At 42.1% G+C, this 21,044-nt stretch overlaps 1 protein-coding gene across 1 annotated transcript in view; it reads left to right on the top strand.

Moving 5' to 3' along the window:
• Positions 1 to 3,250: 3,250 nt before the first annotated feature.
• cpne4a (copine IVa) overlaps positions 3,251 to 21,044 on the top strand; it is a 79,281-nt gene continuing 61,487 nt past the window's right edge. Inside the window, exons 1-2 of the mRNA XM_028579814.1 lie at positions 3,251 to 3,421; positions 20,945 to 21,044. The exon at positions 20,945 to 21,044 is cut by the window's right edge and continues 62 nt beyond it. Of these exons, the coding sequence (XP_028435615.1) occupies positions 3,251 to 3,421; positions 20,945 to 21,044 (271 nt within the window). The remainder of the gene's footprint in view (positions 3,422 to 20,944) is intronic.

A 21,044-nucleotide genomic window follows, 5' to 3' on the forward strand; every position in this document is an offset into this window, starting at 1 on the left:
CTGCCAATCAGAAGGTTGGGGGTTCAATCCTTGGCCCTGCAGTCCCATGTTGAAGTTTCCTTGGGCAAGACATTGAACCCCAAGTTGCCCCCGATGCTGTGCATCGGAGTGTAAATGTGTGTGAATGAGTATCTGATGAGGTGGCACCTTGTACAGCAATCTTGGCCACCGTGTATGAATGGTGAATGGTTCCTGTACCATGTTAAAGTGCTCTGAGTAGTCGTTGAGACTAGAAAAGCGCTATATAAGAACAGTCCATTACATTTACATTTACCTGTGCCCCGATGACTAGCGTTATATAATCTAATTAGCGGTTTGAGCTAATACTGTCACATTTGATTAGCATGAAAACATATCCCAGAGAACAGTCGACTCAGTACATATGGGTTATTAACCCCTAGGTTCATTTTGCGCCAGAATTGTCCGAATTCCTCGGCTTTGTAGCTGCGTAGAAAAAACACGGATTGTAAATAGAGATTTTGCGATACCAATTTTTCCATCCCGATACTGATTCTGATACCTGAACTTGCGTATCGGCCCATACCGAGTACCAAATAAACTATGGTCTATTACACCGCTACTGTTTATTCAACTTCACTAACAATTTATTGATCAGTATAAAATAGAAAACGTTAGACTTTATAAAGGTATTGTATTCATAACACAAGGTTTATGGGCTGGGTCCAGATTGACTTGTCTGGACTGTTCCAGCCCTGAGAGCATTTAGTGATTTCAAATGAAAAATGCAACAATGCTGCAACTTCAGCCAGGAGTCGCACCGAGTCCACCGAGCTATAGGTGTGAAAGCACCTTAAGTTGACTAAACTAAACTTAACTAAACAATCTTCAACAATCAAGCTCAGAGCTTGGAAAACAATGTCAAATAATCTGTTTTTTTTGTGCTGAAATGCGATTATTTTTTCCCCAGTGTGTGTGTTTGTGTGTGTGTAGGAGATAATGCCAGATTAAAGGAGGCAAATGAACATAAATTGGAACATAATGTGGTAATCCTTCCACAGAACATAATCAGACTCTTCCAGTTGAATCCAAATGGTTTCCATGGAATATAATCACAAGACAGTAATGGGTGAAATCATCTGTTGGTCTAATTTAATTCACATTTTGTTCAGCAAACATGTTCTGGCTGTTCTGCTTGCATCTATTCTGATCATGACAGGAAACACTCCCATGCAATTATAAAATGTAATGTAAATCAGATATGAAGTGATCTCTTCTACACAGTGAAGCTGGAAGAAGTTTTCCTGTCTGTTTTAATGCAATTACGCAATTACAGTAATGTATTCCTTTTTGCTGCAACGCCAACATGGCATCATGACTTTGTGTAAACATACACGCTCACTTTCTTAAGCCAAGTGGCGTGTTATCTGTACACAGTTTGAGCTATCTATGTCTACGCTGTATACAGCGGATGTGAACTTACAAGCCACGTGGCGTGTTATTGCGAGAAGAAAGCGATGGTTGAGTTTAGGGAACATGACACACGGGACACGATCCCCAGTCTCCTGGGTGAAAGTCCTGTGTTGTTTGAGCCATCCTCCACCCCGAACAACCTCTCTACACAGACTTTCACCCTTTCATACTACACGCTACGGTGTAAATTCACACGCAATCGCAAGGTAATGTAAGTCAATGGAGGCCAAACGGCGATAAACAATTCAATTCAATTCAATTGTATTTATTTATAGTATAAAATCACAACAAGAGTTATCTCGAGACACTTTACAAATAGAGTAGGTCTAGACCACACTCTATAATTTACAAAGCCCCAACAATTCCAGTAATTCCCCCAAGAGCAGGCATTAGCAGTGGCTATTGCGACAGTGGCGAGGAAAAACTCCCTTTTAGGAAAAACCTTGGCACACCCAGACTCTTGGTAGGCGGTGTCTGACGGTGCCGATTGGGGGTGTGGTGAAAAGTGGCAATAATAGTCATAATAAAGATAATGGAACAAAGACTACAAATGTTAGCCGTGGTAGTTCATGTCATATACATAAACACACTAAAAAGCCAGTATGCATCCTGATAACACGCCAATAATGGCATACGAATTGCCATTGTCATGAGATCAGTCTGGTAATGCAGTAGTATAACACAATTTCGGTAATATTATACCCATTACAATCTTAGTAACACGAGTTACAACGCATTTTAACCCAAAATTAAGTAGTGTTTTGTTTTTTAAGAACTCATCAACACCGCAAAAACATTTTGGCACAGAAAAAAAGAATCTGCGAGCAGTGAGTGAAGACATGAAACGGGAAATGACATGCAGCAAAGGGCCGCATGTCGGAGGACAAACCTAGACCCGCTGTATTGAAGAGTAAACCTCTATATTTCGGCACGCGCGCTACCAGGTGAGCTATCCGGGCGCCCATCATACACATTTTCTAAAGGCTAAATCTGAATTTTCATGGAAACATTAATTGGTCAGAACAAGCAGCTGAGTGACAGTACTCAATGGAAATCACATTTGTCAGATCGACAGAACTCTAGCCCATGTATTGGGGTGGGAGCGACAATCATATTTCAGCCGGTAACCCCCTTCTAGCCACACCCCTGTCCGCAGTGCCCCAACCGCACTAAACGCAAGAAGCATGAATCACGCATTAGTCTAGGTTTGATTTATTTAGATTAGGACAATGCACATGTTATCCAGTCGGCTAATTTTCAACTGTAGTCCTAGTTGCATGCATGTCTTTATGGTGGGAAGAAACCGGAGCACCCGGAGGAAACCCACGCAAGCACGGGGAGAACATGCAAACTCCACACAGAAAGGTCTGGGACGACCCAGAACCTTCTTGCTGTGAGGCAGAAGTGCTAACCAATGAGCCACCGTGCTGCATGTTGATACCAGGTGAGCTATCCGGGCTAAAGGCTTAGTCAGAATTTTCATGGCAACATTAATTGGTCAGAATAAGTAGCCGAGTGCTCAATGGAAATCACATTTGTCAGATCGACAGCACTCTAGCCCATGGATTGGGGAGGGGTGTGGGCGACAATCATATTTCATATTTCATATTTCCTTCTAGCCCCGCCCCGCCTTCTAGCCCCGCCCCGACCGCACTAAACGCAAGAAGCATGAATCAAGTATGAAATCTAGGTGGATCAGTGACCCAACACAGTGGCCAGATGTTGCTTATCTGGACATATTTGACTGACTCACTATCAGTGTTAATGTATATATATATATTTTTTTTTGCGCTGCAGACTTCCTGTCCCGCCTCCAACCATGAGTGACATCTACGAGTCGGCGGCGAACTCGCTGGGTTTGTTCAGCAGTCCTTGTCTGACCAAAGTGGAGCTGAGGGTCACCTGCAAAGGGATCCCAGACCGGGACGCTCTGTCCAAACCTGACCCCTGCTTCGTCCTCAAGATGCAGTCCCACGGACAGTGGATGGAGGTAGGTTGGTTGTAGTTTCTGATGGATGGAGGGAGGTAGGTTGTAGTATTTGATTGATGGAGGTAGCTAGGTTGTAGATTCTAATGGATGAATGGAGTTTGGTTGTAGTTTCTGATGGATGGAGGTAGGTTGGTTGTAGTTTCTGATGGATGGAGGGAGGTAGGTTGTAGTTTCTGATGGATGGAGGTAGGTTGGCTGTAGTTTCTGATGGATGAAGGGAGGTTGGTTGTAGTTTCTGATGGATGGAGGTAGGTTGGCTGTAGTATTTGATTGATGGAGGTAGCTAGGTTGTAGATTCTAATGGATGAATGGAATTTGGTTGTAGTTTCTGATGGATGGAGGTCGGTTGGTTGTAGTTTCTGATGGATGAAGGTAGGTTGGCTGTAGTTTCTGATGGATGGAGGGAGGTTGGTTGTAGTTTCTGAAGGATGGAGGTAGGTTGGCTGTAGTTTCTGATGGATGGAGGGAGGTAGGTTGTAGTTTCTGATGGATGGAGGTAGATTGGTTGTAGTTTCTGATGGATGGAGGTAGGTTGGTTGTAGTTTCGGATGGATGGAGGTAGGTTGGCTGTAGTTTCTGATGGATGGAGGGAGGTTGGTTGTAGTTTCGGATGGATGGAGGTAGGTTGGCTGTAGTTTCGGATGGATGGAGGGAGGTTGGTTGTAGTTTCGGATGGATGGAGGTAGGTTGGCTGTAGTTTCTGATGGATGGAGGGAGGTTGGTTGTAGTTTCTGATGGATGGAGGTAGGTTGGTTGTAGTTTCTGACTTATGGAGGTAGGTCGGTTGTAGTTTTTGATGGATGGAGGTGGGTTGGCTGTAGTTTCTGATGGATGGAGGGAGGTTGGTTGTAGTTTCTGATGGATGAGGTAGGTTGGCTGTAATTTCTGATGGATGGAGGGAGGTTGGTTGTAGTTTCTGACGGATGGAGGTAGGTTGGCTATAGTTTCTGATGGATGGAGGTAGGTTGGCTGTAGTTTCTGATGGATGGAGGGAGGTTGGTTGTAGTTTCTGACGGATGGAGGTAGGTTGGTTGTAGTTTCTGATGGATGGAGGTAGGTTGGCTGTAATTTCTGACGGATGGAGGTAGGTTGGCTATAGTTTCTGATGGATGGAGGTAGGTTGGTTGTAGTTTCTGACTGATGGAGGTAGGTCGGTTGTAGTTTTCAATGGATGGAGGTGGGTTGGTTGTAGTTTCTGACGGATGGAGGTAGGTTGGCTATAGTTTCTGATGGATGGAGGTAGGTTGGTTGTAGTTTCTGATGGATGGAGGGAGGTTGGTTGTAGTTTCTGATGGATGGAGGGAGGTTGGTTGTAGTTTCTGATGGATGGAGGGAGGTTGGTTGTAGTTTCTGATGGATGGAGGTAGGTTGGCTGTAATTTCTGACGGATGGAGGTAGGTTGGCTATAGTTTCTGATGGATGGAGGTAGGTTGGTTGTAGTTTCTGACTTATGGAGGTAGGTCGGTTGTAGTTTTCGATGGATGGAGGTAGATTGGTTGTAGTTTCTGATGGATGGAGGGAGGTTGGTTGTAGTTTCTGATGGATGGAGGTAGGTTGGTTGTAGTTTCTGACTTATGGAGGTAGGTCGGTTGTAGTTTTTGATGGATGGAGGTGGTTTGGCTGTAGTTTCTGATGGATGGAGGTAGGTTGGTTATAGTTTCTGATTGATGGAGGTAGGTCGGTTGTAGTTTTTGATGGATGGAGGTGGGTTGGTTGTAGTTTCTGATGGATGGAGGTAGGTTGGCTGTAATTTCTGATGGATGGAGGTAGGTTGGTTGTAGTTTCGGATGGATGGAGGGAGGTTGGTTGTAGTTTCAGATGGATGGAGGTGGGTTAGTTGTAGTTTCTAAAGGATGAAAGGTGGTTCTACTTAAAAATTTAAGTTCAATTGCTGCCTTAAAAATTTCTACGATTTGTTTTTTTGGGGGGCAAATTTGACAACTGATTTTCAAAGTTTCAATTTCAGAAATTTGGGTTTATTTCAACCAAATTGTCAAAGAAAAATATCTTCCGTACAACGGGTTAAAACACTGCTACAACACACACAAGTTCACCCTAATCTACAAAATAAATTGTAAAGAACTACTTCCATGTCCCTGTTCTGCAGGTATTCCACACAAAGTGGGAAGTGCGCCCTAGTTTAGAAGAAGTCTCCCGGCTAAGACTGAAGTTGGAGAAACAGCTAGCTGATGTGGTATTAGCTAAAGTGGTTAGCACACACCAAATGTTTCGGCCGATGACGTAGAAAGCCGTGCAGATGTTCACCAGCTCACCAGGAGACTGAAGGCAGGACACATTCAGAGACCAGATCTCACTCAGAACACCATGGATGGGTTTTTCTCCAAGTTTGTATGTGTGTGGAAGCACCAGAGACACAAAATAACTCCCCAAATCCCATAAAATTGATTTGTTTTTTCATAATATGGGCACTTTAAGTTTGAAACGTGTGTTTCTGATAATGTGCCGTTTTTGTAGCTGGACCCTGGCGCAGGTTTGACAGACAGCCGTTATCCTCTCGCAGAGAATCTGTTTACTTCACTGACAGCGGTAATAACTGTGAAAACAACACAGCCTTTCTCCTCCGCGGTGGCTCGTTTCGACAGCCATCTGGAGCCGAGCCGTTGACGTTAAATTGCTGCTCGGGTTCATTATCTCAGCGACAGATGACGACGGAGACAAAGAGACTGTACCATCGGCTGGTCTATGTTTGTGTCTGAAGCTCGGATGAGTCCAAACACTCAGAGAGGAAACACGCGGTGAATGTGAACACACAAATATGCATCTCATTATGAGGCCACTTAACTCTTCCTCTTGTTGGTACACTCACTCTTCTGTAATTTGCTGTAATCTGTGAGTTGTGTAATGTAATTTGAGTCAAATCTTTAGACCGGAGGAGTTGTGGAAAGGGTGACTGCCTCATTATTCTTCTGTTGCAGGAAGCGTGCAAGAGAGAAATGACTATCATTAGGCTGTAAGTATTGATTTAATATTAGATGGAAGGACAATTTGCAGCACAGTTTGACATTAAGCGGATTTAAATCTCAGTGGACTTCATGACAGGATCATTTTAATGGCATTCAATCAAATATAAGGAATTAAATAGATAGAGAGAAAAGTTTACAACACATTCTTCCACTTCCAGCGCGTCAATAATGGATGCTTGGTTAGGTGCCTTTGGCATTTGTAAGTCAGTCCCGACCCAACATTCTGGGTCGGGACTGATTCGGTGTCCTTTTTCAACATGCAGGGTGAAACCTCTTAGTTAGGGTTAGGGAAAGATGGTGGGTGGGAGTAAAAATACTCAATAACGGGACATGAACACCTATTTCTTGGGTGAAAGTCGTGTTTTTCCTTAACTTCTTCAGGACATGAACACCTGTTTCCTGGGTGAAAGTCTTGTGTTTTCTCCTTAACTTCTTCAGGACATGAACACCTGTTTCCTGGGTGAAAGTCTTGTGTTTTCTCCTTAACTTCTTTGGGACATTAACACCTGTTTCCTGGGTGATATTCTTGCGTTTTCTTCTTAAAAAGATGTGGATGTGTGTCAGGCTACATCTACACAGCTACGTTTTGTTTTTAAAGGTCCTATGACATGTTCCTCTTTGGATGCTTTTATATAGACCTTAGTGGTCCCCTAATACTGTATCTGAAGTCTCTATCATATAGACCTTAGTGGTCCCCTAATACTGTATCTGAAGTCTCTTTTATATAGACCTTAGTGGTCCCCTAATACTGTATCTGAAGTATCTTTTATATAGGCCTTAGTGGTCTTCTAATACTGTATCTGAAGTCTCTTTTATATAGACCTTAGTGGTCCCCTAATACTGTATCTGAAGTCTCTTTTATATAGACCTTAGTGGTCCCCTAATACTGTATCTGAAGTCTCTTTTATATAGACCTTAGTGGTCCCCTAATACTGTATCTGAAGTCTCTTTTATATAGACCTTAGTGGTCCCCTAATACTGTATCTGAAGTCTCTTTTATATAGACCTTAGTGGTCCCCTAATACTGTATCTGAAGTCTCTTTTATATAGACCTTAGTGGTCCCCTAATACTTTATCTGAAGTCTCTTTCCCAAAATTCAGCTTTGGTGCAGAATTACAGCCACTAGAGCCAGTCCCACAATGAGCTTTCCTTAGGATGTGCCATTTCTGTGTCTGTAGCTACTGATGAGGAGAGGGGGAGGGGCAAGGTGGAGGGTGGGGGTGTGGCCTTGACCAACTGCCACTTTGCTCGTTTGAAAGCCATGATGTCTCTCTCTCTCTCTCATGGGGGGCCAAATTCTCTGGGCGGGCAAAGCAGAGAAAGGGGAGGTAACCTGAGGTTATGACCTCATAACAAGCAGATTCCAAAACGGCTCATCTGAGCTTTCCTTTTCTCAAAGGCAGAGCAGGATACCCAGGGCTCGGTTTACACCTATCACCATTTCTAGCCACTGGGGGACCATAGACAGGCTGGGGGAACTCATATTAATGTTAAAAAAACCTCATAAAGTGACATTTTCATGCCATGGGACCTTTAAAGTGTTAAGTTTTGAGCCAAAAGCATCTCTGTGCACCAAGTGTTTTTATCTCCAGTAGAACTAATCTATGTTTAAAGCTGTAGTGCGTAATTTTTTGATATTAATGAACGTCCGTTATATTCAAGCCATTGCCAAATGAGTTGCTAAAAAGCTAATTAAGACTATCAGCTCCACACAACTCTCTCTGGATTTCTCAGTTGATTATGTTTAGAAGTTTGTCCGGCGACTTTCCCGTGAAGAAACTCGAGCAAAGTTAAGTGAGCGGTATACTCGCCATTCCTGACTTGTCGCACGACAGTGTGAGGTCATGGGAGCGCCGTATCTAGCGTGAGACTAGTTGCAGTCTTCTCCTGAACAGAGGTGGCGCTAATGAGCAAAGGCTACTGACTTTGCTCTTTCTATGGACTAGAAGAAGAAGAAGTAAAAGGTAAACAACGGCAGAACTGGCAACAGCAGCATTGACGTCAATGTCAACAGTGGCCACGACAATATTGGAGTCAATGGATGAGGAAGAACAGCTGATAACTAACTGCTAACGTTACCTGCTGCCAGGTGTAGTGTTAACTAGCTAACGGTATGCTAACGTTACCTGCTGCCAGGTGTAGTGTTAACTAGCTAACGGTATGCTAACGTTACCTGCTGCCAAGTGTAGTGTTAACTAGCGCCCCGTGCAGCGATGTTTCGGTTGACTCTAACGTCCGTTTAGGAGCATCAGCGAGAAGAGCAGGAAGTGGCACCAAAATCTGCGTTGCTATTCGGTCCGGTAGATAAGGGTCGTTAGGACACCTGTCAGTGCCGTAGCACCGGATCTCGGTAACTGAATATTCTCTCTCAAGATGAAAAAGTAGAGACGATTGGTAGACCAAAATGAAGAGAGATTTTATCTTAGTTTTGTTTTATGCAATACACTTTAGTCTCGTCTTTTTTTGTCATCAACAATGCACGTTAATTTAGTCTTAGTCAGCGTTTTTGGACATCGGCGCAGTCTCGTCATCGTCTCGTCTTAGTCATGGAAAAAAACGTCGTTGACGAACATATTTAGTCTTATCTCGTCTGACGAAATTAACACTAATTAAATGGCCTACATCGTCGGATCAAGCCTTTCATTCACCATAAAAGAGCTCCTCTTAACCCAGTAAGTTTACAAGAGAGACTCAGAGAGTCCTGGCATCCGGTACCAGTCAGAATACAGTTGCTATTGGCGCACTTGCTCGGAAAGCTTGCCCTCGAACTTGTCCATGCTTCCTTAAAATCCTGGCGCGCCAGCGAGATCTACGTCATTTTGACGTCATTTTGACATCACATTGTCGCGTGACAGGTCGGGAACGGCAACTGTAAAGTGGCCTTGAATTGCATCTTCTGAAGAGTCCATTTTTTTTTTTAATCCTCCGTGACCTCCTTGGCTACTAGCAGCTGAGTGGAGGGGGGGGGTGGTGGTGTGTGATCACAGAAGGCTTGTATCATGTGGACGCACCGACATTTTTGTCGTCATTAGTTAGAATTCCTCATGGGGGAGGGGGCAACAGAAGCTACGCACTATAGCTTTAAACTAACACGCCCAAAGCTCATATCTCATCACCATTCCGGTACACTGGACATAAACAGGAGGCAGCGTGGAGACTCCTCCCACTGCTGGTAGTTGCCATGGTAAACTCAGTAGCTTTAAGTCTCCGAGGACGAGACGTCGTGACTGAAGCGGGAAGTAAATAACTCGGAGCTGAACGAGACTAAAACGCCCCGAGAGTTGGTGAGACTCAAATGTGAGTATAAAATGTTCAGTTTTGTGTTTTTGTCGGCTTCAGATCATCCATTTCCCCCCCTTGTGAGATCCGCTCAGTTTCCTGATCAAAAGAAGAAGAAGTAGGAGTCTGTCTTTGATGTGACAATACCCCCCCAGCCGCTAACGAGGAGTCTGGTTTGGTTTTAATCACGGCTGGCGCCCTCCGTTCCTAAATCCCGCCGTCGCAGGTCGTGTTTGCAGCGAATTGCTCTGATGACTGATTCCCTGAGATCAGCTGTTTACTCCGTGAAAAACTTCCTTCTAATTTGCTCCTAATTTACATGAGGAAAGAAGAGATAATGACAATGATGAAATGTGGAAATCCTGCTGCAGGGGAGATCAGACGAGGTCAGAGGAGCCGGAATACATGAAGTCACAAAAACAAAGAGGAGACAAAAGAAGAATGGGAAGACGAAAAGAAGAAAAGAAAGAAGTGAAAGTATTGACTTCATGTTACGCCAGAAACTCAACGCACGCTACAGCGCCGCGGACAGCCGCTAAGCGGAGCGATTTTCATTTCAGCACCCATGTTATCCAATCTGTCCGTTCACACCGGACAGGTCATCACATACAGGAAAGCTACAGCGCAGTCGGAAACTTTACAAAATAAAACACATTTCAAAATAAAACATCCAGGTTTATGGTGATTTTGGTTGCCTTTCCGTCGCCTTTTTTTTCGCCTTTACGTCGCCTTTAAGTCACCTTTTCTATTTCTATAAGTCCCATAACATAGGTAGAAACTGTCTGATATTTCTGTTTCTATAAGTCCCATAACATAGGTAGAAACTGTCTGATATTTCTGTTTCTATAAGTCCCATAACATAGGTAGAAACTGTCTGATATTTCTGTTTCTATAAGTCCCATAACATAGGTAGAAACTGTCTGATATTTCTGTTTCTATAAGTCCCATAACATAGGTAGAAACTGTCTGATATTTCTGTTTCTATATGTCCCATAACATAGGTAGAAACTGTGTGATATTTCTGTTTCTATAAGTCCCATAACATAGGTAGAAACTATCTGATATTTCTGTTTCTATAAGTCCCATAACGTAGGTAGAAACTGTCTAATGTTTGTGTGAAAAGTGTCAAAGTCTGATCCTTTTTGTCGCCTTTATGTTGCATTTTTGTCGCCTTTTTGCCTTCTGATTTTTCTGTGTCTATAAGTCCCATAACATAGGTAGGGTTGCTGCGTTGGTTTGCTGTAATTGACTGATTCGGGGCTTTGGAGGAAGCATTAGGGTGTGTGTGTTGATGGTCAGACCTGGTTTCTGTTGCCCCACTTTATGTTTCTCTGAGTATTTTTAGACGTTTGCTCGCTGGTGGAGATGCAGATGAATGTATTTTCTTCTTTCACTTTGTCGTTCGTTCTCTCCCCAGCAGTGGCCTGGTTTTATTTTGCTCGTGTAACACTTTGATCTTCAGCGGTGTCTTCATATCAAAGTTCAGGCAGGATGGCGACATGTTTCAGTAGTTCTTCCTTAATCTCAGGTTGAAAAAAAACAGATGTGAAAAAGATCTGCATTAAAATGTCTCAGATCTGTAAAATAAAATCACATCTAGGTCTTTCATTTGTACATATCGCTCTGTAATTGTATATTCCACGTATCTATGTCAGCAGCACATTGACTGCTGCTGTATAGCAGCGTGGAGATCCTCATAGGGAGGAGGTCGGGGGAGATGTTTGGCTCCTAAAACACAGGGCTTTCATAAGTGCGGGGGGCAGAGCTAATGTCCTGAAGAAGTTAAGGAGAAAACACAAGACTTTCACCCAGGAAACAGGTGTTCATGTCCCATGTTTTAACCCAAAGCACAATCTTTTCTCTAATCTTTTTGGTGCCTAAATCAGAACAGTTCTGTTCTTTTGTCTGCAGCAGTCTTAACATTGAGGCTGACCTGGATACGTGACATCAAAAACGTTGCAATAAGCATCAAAAAAGTTGAAAAAAGGGTCAGAAAACCCACAAAAAAGCGCCAGAAATGTCAACAAAACCCGCAAAAAAACGTCAACAAAAGAAACAAATGGATTGCAAATAGTCCCAAAAACACCCCAATAAATGTCCAATGTAAAAAACAAAACAGCAAACCAACGAATAAAAGTGTCAGAAACTTTTACAATAAGAAACACAGACGAAAACAGCTGATATCTTGCCAGTAGGGCACCAAATTGGTTAGATGACATCTCACATGTATGAAAGAGACAATGTGTGTATGTGAGTCCATAAATATATTTCTCATTTGTATGAAATGTCTGTGTGAAAGTGTGATTTCTGCTTTTTCTTTGTCTCCGTCAAAGATCTAATTACTGTCAGGAAACCAAAGCTGGAGCTGGCTTTAGTTATAAATCCTCACACCTCACTGCAGATCTTCACACAACTCCCACAATCATCTGAGCACACACAAACACACACACATACACACACACACAGGCACAGGCACACTCATGCACGCACGCACGCACACCCATGGACACAGACACACACGGACACACACACACACACACACAAACACAGACAGACACATATATATATATATATATATAAAATAGCTTTACTCATACGATGTGCCGGCTAGTAGTAAGAGCCTCAGCATTCAATAAAAAATGGCCTTTCTTTAGCTATTTTCTATGTTTCAATATGCTTCATTTGGTTTCATGGGCATGGACACTGGACTAATGGATGTCCTTAAACTTTCGGCCAGCATGTGACCTGACGCTGGTCTCTAATTGGTTTCTTAAAGATTGTCCTCAGGGTGAAGCTCGCTGGGTCCCTGGCAAATCAGAATTGGATGCATGTTATTTTATCCAATCTGATTTGTTCTCGACACCTGTCAATCAACTTTAAGCTACTCGTGCAGGCGATACCATCACTCCGCCAAAACCTTGCAAGCTGACAATCACTTTCATAGAGATAATGGCAGTGACGGAGGACTCATTTCTCAGAAAAATGCAAACGTCATTGATATTAGCCGCAGCCATCTTGATAATAGCATGAAGCTAATGTTTTTTGGCAGAGTTAGCATTGCTGAACAAGTAGATGAAGTAGATGAATACTGTATCTAAGGTCTCTTTTATATAGACCTTAGTGGTCCCCTAATACTGTATCTGAAGTCTCTTTTATATAGACCTTAGTGGTCCCTAATACTGTATCTGAAGTCTCTTTTATATAGACCTTAGTGGTCCCTAATACTGTATCTGAAGTCTCTTTTATATAGACCTTAGTGGTCCCTAATACTGTATCTGAAGTCTCTTTTATATAGACCTTAGTGGTCCCCTAATACTGTATCTGAAGTCTCTTTTATATAGACCTTAGTGGTCCCCTAATACTGTATCTGAAGTCTGTATCTGAAAGGGGAGGTAACCTTTCCCCTTATGACCTCATAAGGAGAAGATTCCTGATTGGTCCATCTGAGTTCTAATTTTCTCAAAGGCAGAGCAGGATACCCAGGGCTCGGTTTACACCTATCACCATTTCTAGCCACCGGGGGACCATAGGCAGGCTTGGGGAACTCATATTAATGTTAAAAAAAATTCATAAAGTGACATTTTCATGTCATGGGACCTTTAAGGGAACGTCAAAAACTATACAGAATGAGCTTCTGGACTGTATGTTGTCTGTTACAAGAGAAATAATAATCAACGAAGTCCAGACAAGTGAAGTGAAGACAGAGCTCAGTCTCATCTACAGCAACGAAGGGTTCAAAGCCTGCCGTGGTGCTGTGGAGCTATTCCAGCTGTCCATGGAAAAGAGACTTGTTACTGAGATGACTGACTTTAATCAGACAGTCATTGAGAAATGTTCTGGCCAGAAGGAAAGGAGAGCAAAATGCATGCTTGAGTAGTTAACATGGTTTTTGGTATTGAGTGGGAGGATATAGTTATATATATATATAGTTGTTAAAAAAAAAACTCAGAGTCGCTATCTTCTTTATCTGAATCTTTATAACAATCTAAAATCTGAACAAGCAACCGGCTGAAAATGTTGTGCTGAAGAGGAGGATTTCTGGCCCAGATTCTGAGTTAAAAACCTTTGACGTTTGTGTTGTGTTGATGATGAAAGATGTGAGAAACATGTCAGCTGCTCCGATAAAACCTCTCTTTCTTCTGACGGCAGATTGAAATGTTTACCAGAGGATCTGAAGCGTCAGAGTCATTTCAGAGACACTGAAGTGTTTCTTCCTCTAAGACCCAAAAAGGCTTTTTAAATGTCAAGGAAGAATGCAGTAACATTATCTGAATACTTCTTCCTCTTCTTCACTGGGCTGCAGGATGTCTGGAGGTCTGGATTCACTTTGATTTGGATTCTCTAAACCAGTGGTTCTCAAGCTGTTTTTCAATAATGTTCCCCCTTTGAACAGTTTCTTTAAGCCGCTAACCAACACAAATCATTTTTGGTAGAAAAGAAAGTCTCTATAAAGAGGAAGAATACAGCGATGTCAGCGATAGATTTACTAAACAACAGCATTGGACCTGGAAAATATTTAGATGGTTATGGAAAAAGGAGACAAAAACTTGGAAAAATACGGTAGAAAGAAGGAAGGAAGGTAAGAATAGTTCAAAAATAGTGATAAAAACTTTGAAAAAAGGAAGAAGGAAAGAAGGAATGCAACACTAAGGCGACAAAAGGGACAGAATTTCAAATAAGTGACATACTTTGAAAAAACGAGACAAAATCTTTGAAAAAAACACAAAAGACAGAAAAAAGTAAAGAAAAAAGTAAGGAAGAAAGCCAAGACTAGGTCAACACAAACGACAAAACCTTCAAAAAAAGGTGACAAACTTCAAAAACAGCGACAAAAACTGTGAAAAAATAGACAAACTTGGAGAAAAAACAGACGTAGAAGTAGAAGTAGAAGTAACTACAGCCTCTGAAAAACATTTTGCAAAAAATGTCACGTACCCCCTGCAGTCCTCCAAAGTACCCCTAGGGGGACACATACCCCCTGCAGTCCTCTAGAGTACCCCTAGGGGGACACATACCCCTGCAGTCCTCCAGAGTACCCCTAGGGGGACACATACCCCCTGCAGTCCTCCAGAGTACCACTAGGGGACACGTACCCCTGCAGTCCTCCAAAGTACCCCTAGGGGACACATACCCCTGCAGTCCTCTAGAGTACCCCTAGGGGACACATACCCCTGCAGTCCTCCAGAGTACCCCTAGGGGGACACATACCCCCTGCAGTCCTCCAGAGTACCACTAGGGGGACACGTACCCCCTGCAGTCCTCCAGAGTACCACTAGGGCAGGGGTGTCAAACTCAACTTTCCAGAGGGCCACACTGGCAAATAAGAATCACATCAAGGGCCCGACAATGTCTAGTTTATTGATAGGCTTTTATTTAATCGAAAAAGTAAACTATATATTTGACTGTAATATTGCATGTGTCGTATAGTCTTTTCACTCACAGTTTGGTTGACATAAAGTCCTAAAGAAGTCAGGAAAAAGTTCCTCAGCCATCATAGAAAAGAAGCGCCCAAAAACGTCGGAAAAAGTGACAAAACATTTGGAAAAAGTGGCAAAAACGTCAGAAAAAATTACAAAAATGTTGGCAAAAGTGACAAAAACTAGGTGGGCCAAAATGTATTGTGAACCTTAATTGATATGCGGACCGGATGATAATTTGTGAGGAGCCGGATTTGGCCCACAGGCCTTGAGTTTCACACATGCTCTAGGGGGACATGTACCCCCTGCAGTCCTCCAAAGTACCACTAGGGGGACACGTACTCCCCTGCAGTCCTCCAAAGTACCACTAGGGGGACACGTACTCCCCTGCAGTCCTCCAAAGTACCACTAGGGGGACACGTACTCCCCTGCAGTCCTCCAATGCATTGCATGACACCATGTTGGGTTTTATACACCATCAGGACCATAGTACGGTCTGTGCTATGGTATTGTATCTGTTGTTTGTACATGTCTGTGTTTATGTGTTCCTACTATGGCTGCAGCATGGGTTTAGTGTCCAAGACAAATTTATAAATAAAGTTAATCTTGAATCTTGTATGGTCAGTTGTGGATGAATGGAGCGTGGGTTAACTTGCAATCTAGGAGCAATGATTCACCAAACCTGCTTTTATTTGCAGTTTAACTAACTTTAAGAAAGATTTCATTTTGTCGTAATGAGTAACGAAGATGCTGACGGGGAACTGTATCGGAGTAAAAGTCAACATTTCAGGTGCAGTGATGAGCACGGCAGCCCTTGGTGAGTCCATGTTATAATTAGAACGAAAACATGAACTTAATCGATAGATTGTTGGGAAATGTGTTGGGGAAAAGGCCCATTTAAGGGACCTTTTCCCCAGCTGCAGGATTGAAACAAACATTGATAAGTGCTGCGTTTAGATTCAGATGAAGATCTAATTGAACAAACTGTCCTGATGTCATTCTGTCGGAGATGTGTTTGTCAGTTCTGTTCTCCGTCTGCCAGCAAACAGGAAGTAAACACACAAGTGTCATCCTGAGAAGATGAAACCCAGAGCGTGTTGTTGACAGGGGAGCGTAACTATGTTCCCACAACCCAATGGTCCCACAGCCCTGTGTTCCCACAGCCCTATGTTCCCACAGCCCTATGTTCCCACAGCTCTATGGTCCCACAGCCCTATGTTCCCACAGCCCTATGGTCCCACACTTAGATTTTTTTTTAAATTAGGCCCTATGTTCCCACATTTCTAATATTTCTTTCCAAAATTAGGCCTTATGTTCCCACATTTCCTTTTTCATAAATTTGTATCAGATTGTATCACCATAACCATAACCCTTAACCCTAAAATTTTTTGTGGGAGGATAGGGCTTAAATTGAAGGAAAATGTAGGAACACAAGACCTAATTTTGAAAATGTCCAAGAAATGTGGGACCATAGGGCTGTGGGACCATAGAGCTGTGGGACCATAGTGTTAAGGTAAGGGATGGTGAGGGAAATAGAGGACCCAAAAATGCAGAGAGAGCAGGCAGGCAGGCAGGAGGACGTTTGCAGTGGAGGATTTAATATAAACAAAAGCGGCAGTACAAAGACTGGAAAACTCTCAAAACAAAAGAACTGACGGGAAAAACATAGGCGGGAGAACACTGACGCAGGCACAGACACAAGGTACAGGGAGAAAAACACGAGGACATGGCTACAAACCAACGCAGGTACCGACACAAAACGATCTGACACGAGACAAGGGGAACACAGAGGCTAAATACATGAGGTGATGGGTAAATGAGAAACAGGTGAGACAACAGGTGAAGCATATCAGGGCGGGGCAGGACAATCAACCAAGGCGGGAAAACAAAGCAAAGCTAGACATGACAAGACAGAAGACCAGACTATCAAAATAAAACAGGAAGCAGGATAAACAGACAAAAACATAACGTAACCTAAATACAGACAACACTAAACACCAGGAATGACAGAGACGACAGGAACACCATGCAGAATAACAAAAACGGGAAACAAACACATAAAACACAACACGGTCAAAACAGGGCAAACAGAAAAACATACAAAACCGGAACAGAAATGTCCAAAACCACAACACATAGGGCTGTGGGACCACAGGGCTGTGGGAACACAGGGCTGTGGGACCACAGGGCTGTGGGAACACAGGGCTGTGGGACCACAGGGCTGTGGGAACACAGGGCTGTGGGACCACAGGGCTGTGGGAACACAGGGCTGTGGGAACACAGGGCTGTGAGACCATAGGGCTGTGGGAACACAGGGCTGTGGGAACATAGGGCTGTGGGAACACAGGGCTGTGAGACCATAGGGCTGTGGGAACACAGGGCTGTGGGAACACAGGGCTGTGGGAACACAGGGCTGTGGGACCACAGGGCTGTGGGAACACAGGGCTGTGGGAACATAGGGCTGTGGGAACATAGGGCTGTGAGACCATAGGGCTGTGGGAACACAGGGCTGACCATGTTGACAGAAAGTGTGCAGGTTTCCCAACAGAAGAATCAAACAGAGTTCCCTCTGATCTGTTAAACGAGGTGGTGATGCTGCTGCTGCTGCTGCTGCTGTTGTTGTTGTTGTTGTTGTTGTTTGAGTGCATAGACAGCAGGAAGCCGCTCCCCACAGACTTGTTAAAAAGTGAAGATCAGACCGACGCGGGCTCTGATTGTCTGCAGAGTCCGCCTCGCAGGTCATGATCCGGCGAAAAAACACTGACGATTCTCAGGAGGAAAAACATCTTTCACATGGCTGCTGAAGGCTGGAAACCATTACATGCATTATATCGTTTGTGCAATACATACAGGGTTATTGACTTAAAAACTGCCACTGAAAGAAGGAGATAATGTGCTTTCTATAGAAGTACCTGTCTAATGTACAGTATATGAGAGTATTACTATATAGGGACCTGTCTAATGTATATGAGAGTATTACTATATAGGGACCTGTCTAATGTATATGAGAGTATTACTATATAGGGACCTGTCTAATGTATATGAGAGTATTACTATATAGGGACCTGTCTAATGTATATGAGAGTATTACTATATAGGGACCTGTCTAATGTATATGAGAGTATTACTATATAGGGACCTGTCTAATGTATATGAGAGTATTACTATATAGGGACCTGTCTAATGTATATGAGAGTATTACTATATAGGGACCTGTCTAATGTATATGAGAGTATTACTATATAGGGACCTGTCTAATGTATATGAGAGTATTACTATATAGGGACCTGTCTAATGTACAGTATATGAGAGTATTACTATATAGGGACCTGTCTAATGTACAGTATATGAGAGCATTACTATATAGGGACCTGTCTAATGTATATGAGAGTATTACTATATAGGGACCTGTCTAATGTATATGAGAGTATTACTATATAGGGACCTGTCTAATGTATATGAGAGTATTACTATATAGGGACCTGTCTAATGTATATGAGAGTATTACTATATAGGGACCTGTCTAATGTATATGAGAGTATTACTATATAGGGACCTGTCTAATGTACAGTATATGAGAGTATTACTATATAGGGACCTGTCTAATGTATATGAGAGTATTACTATATAGGGACCTGTCTAATGTATATGGGAGTATTACTATATAGGTACCTGTCTAATGTATATGAGAGTATTACTATATAGGGACCTGTCTAATGTATATGAGAGTATTACTATATAGGGACCTGTCTAATGTATATGAGAGTATTACTATATAGGGACCTGTCTAATGTATATGAGACTATTACTATATAGGGACCTGTCTAATGTACAGTATATGAGAGCATTACTATATAGGGACCTGTCTAATGTATATAAGAGTATTACTATATAGGGACCTGTCTAATGTATATGAGAGTATTACTATATAGGGACCTGTCTAATGTATATGAGAGTATTACTATATAGGGACCTGTCTAATGTATATGAGACTATTACTATATAGGGACCTGTCTAATGTATATGAGACTATTATTATATAGGGACCTGTCTAATGTACAGTATATGAGAGCATTACTATATAGGGACCTGTCTAATGTATATAAGAGTATTACTATATAGGGACCTGTCTAATGTATATGAGAGTATTACTATATAGGGACCTGTCTAATGTATATGAGAGTATTACTATATAGGGACCTGTCTAATGTATATGAGACTATTACTATATAGGGACCTGTCTAATGTATATGAGACTATTATTATATAGGGACCTGTCTAATGTACAGTATATGAGAGCATTACTATATAGGGACCTGTCTAATGTATATGAGAACATTACTATATAGGGACCTGTCTAATGTATATGAGAGTATTACTATATAGTGACCTGTCTAATGTATATGAGAGTATTACTATATAGGGACCTGTCTAATGTATATGAGAGTATTACTATATAGGTACCTGTCTAATGTATATGAGAGTATTACTATATAGGGACCTGTCTAATGTATATGAGAGTATTACTATATAGGGACCTGTCTAATGTACAGTATATGAGAGTATTACTATATAGGGACCTGTCTAATGTATATGAGAGTATTACTATATAGGGACCTGTCTAATGTATATGAGAGTATTACTATATAGGGACCTGTCTAATGTATATGAGAGTATTACTATATAGTGACCTGTCTAATGTATATGAGAGTATTACTATATAGGGACCTGTCTAATGTATATGAGAGTATTACTATATAGGAACCTGTCTAATGTATATGAGAGTATTACTATATAGGAACCTGTCTAATGTATATGAGAGTATTACTATATAGGGACCTGTCTAATGTATATGAGAGTATTACTATATAGGGACCTGTCTAATGTATATGAGAGTATTACTATATAGGGACCTGTCTAATGTATATGAGAGTATTACTATATAGTGACCTGTCTAATGTATATGAGAGTATTACTATATAGGGACCTGTCTAATGTATATGAGAGTATTACTATATAGGAACCTGTCTAATGTATATGAGAGTATTACTATATAGGAACCTGTCTAATGTATATGAGAGTATTACTATATAGGGACCTGTCTAATGTATATGAGAGTATTACTATATAGGGACCTGTCTAATGTATATGAGAGTATTACTATATAGGAACCTGTCTAATGTATATGAGAGCATTACTATATAGGGACCTGTCTAATGTATATGAGAGTATTACTATATAGGAACCTGTCTAATGTATATGAGAGTATTACTACATAGGAACCTGTCTAATGTACATGAGAGTATTACTATATAGGGACCTGTCTAATCTACAGTATATGAGAGACTGTTTTGTGTTGCATGAGAATATGTGTTGAGAGATGCTTATTTTCTGTATTTTGTGTTGTCTTTGTAAAGCTGCGGGAACAATAAAATGTATCTTATCTTATCTTATAAAACAAAAGGAAAGAGAAAAACACAAAAGGATGTAGACGGCAGAGATAATTACAGGCCTTTAGTACAAATAACAGCGTGATGCCCAAAACGTGACATTGTCGCTTATTCTGATGTTTTTGTAGCGTTTTCCAACGTTTTTGGCGCTTCTCCAGACAATTATGTCGCTTCTTTTGACGTTTGGGGCTTTTTTTCTAAGTTTTTGTTGCTTTTCTTTGACATTTTGACACTTTTCACGACACCCACAACCAGAAAAGTTGTTAGAAAAAACTGAGTAAGTGTTGAGTTAACGTTGAGTAAGACGTCCAGCGGTGTCAGCAGGATGCTGGACTTCTTTTCACTGATTCAGACAAACGCCAACGGTCTAATTAATGCGCCGTTAACGAACCGTTGTGGAGGATCTCCAGCCTGAGCGCCATCTGTCAGCCGACTCTGCTGGACGGCCGTGTGAGCGCACGCAGCTCGCTCGGCGCACGTTTCTGCCAGGAC

This window comes from Perca flavescens, chromosome 6, assembly GCF_004354835.1.
Source record: "Perca flavescens isolate YP-PL-M2 chromosome 6, PFLA_1.0, whole genome shotgun sequence".
Lineage (NCBI taxonomy): Eukaryota > Metazoa > Chordata > Actinopteri > Perciformes > Percidae > Perca > Perca flavescens.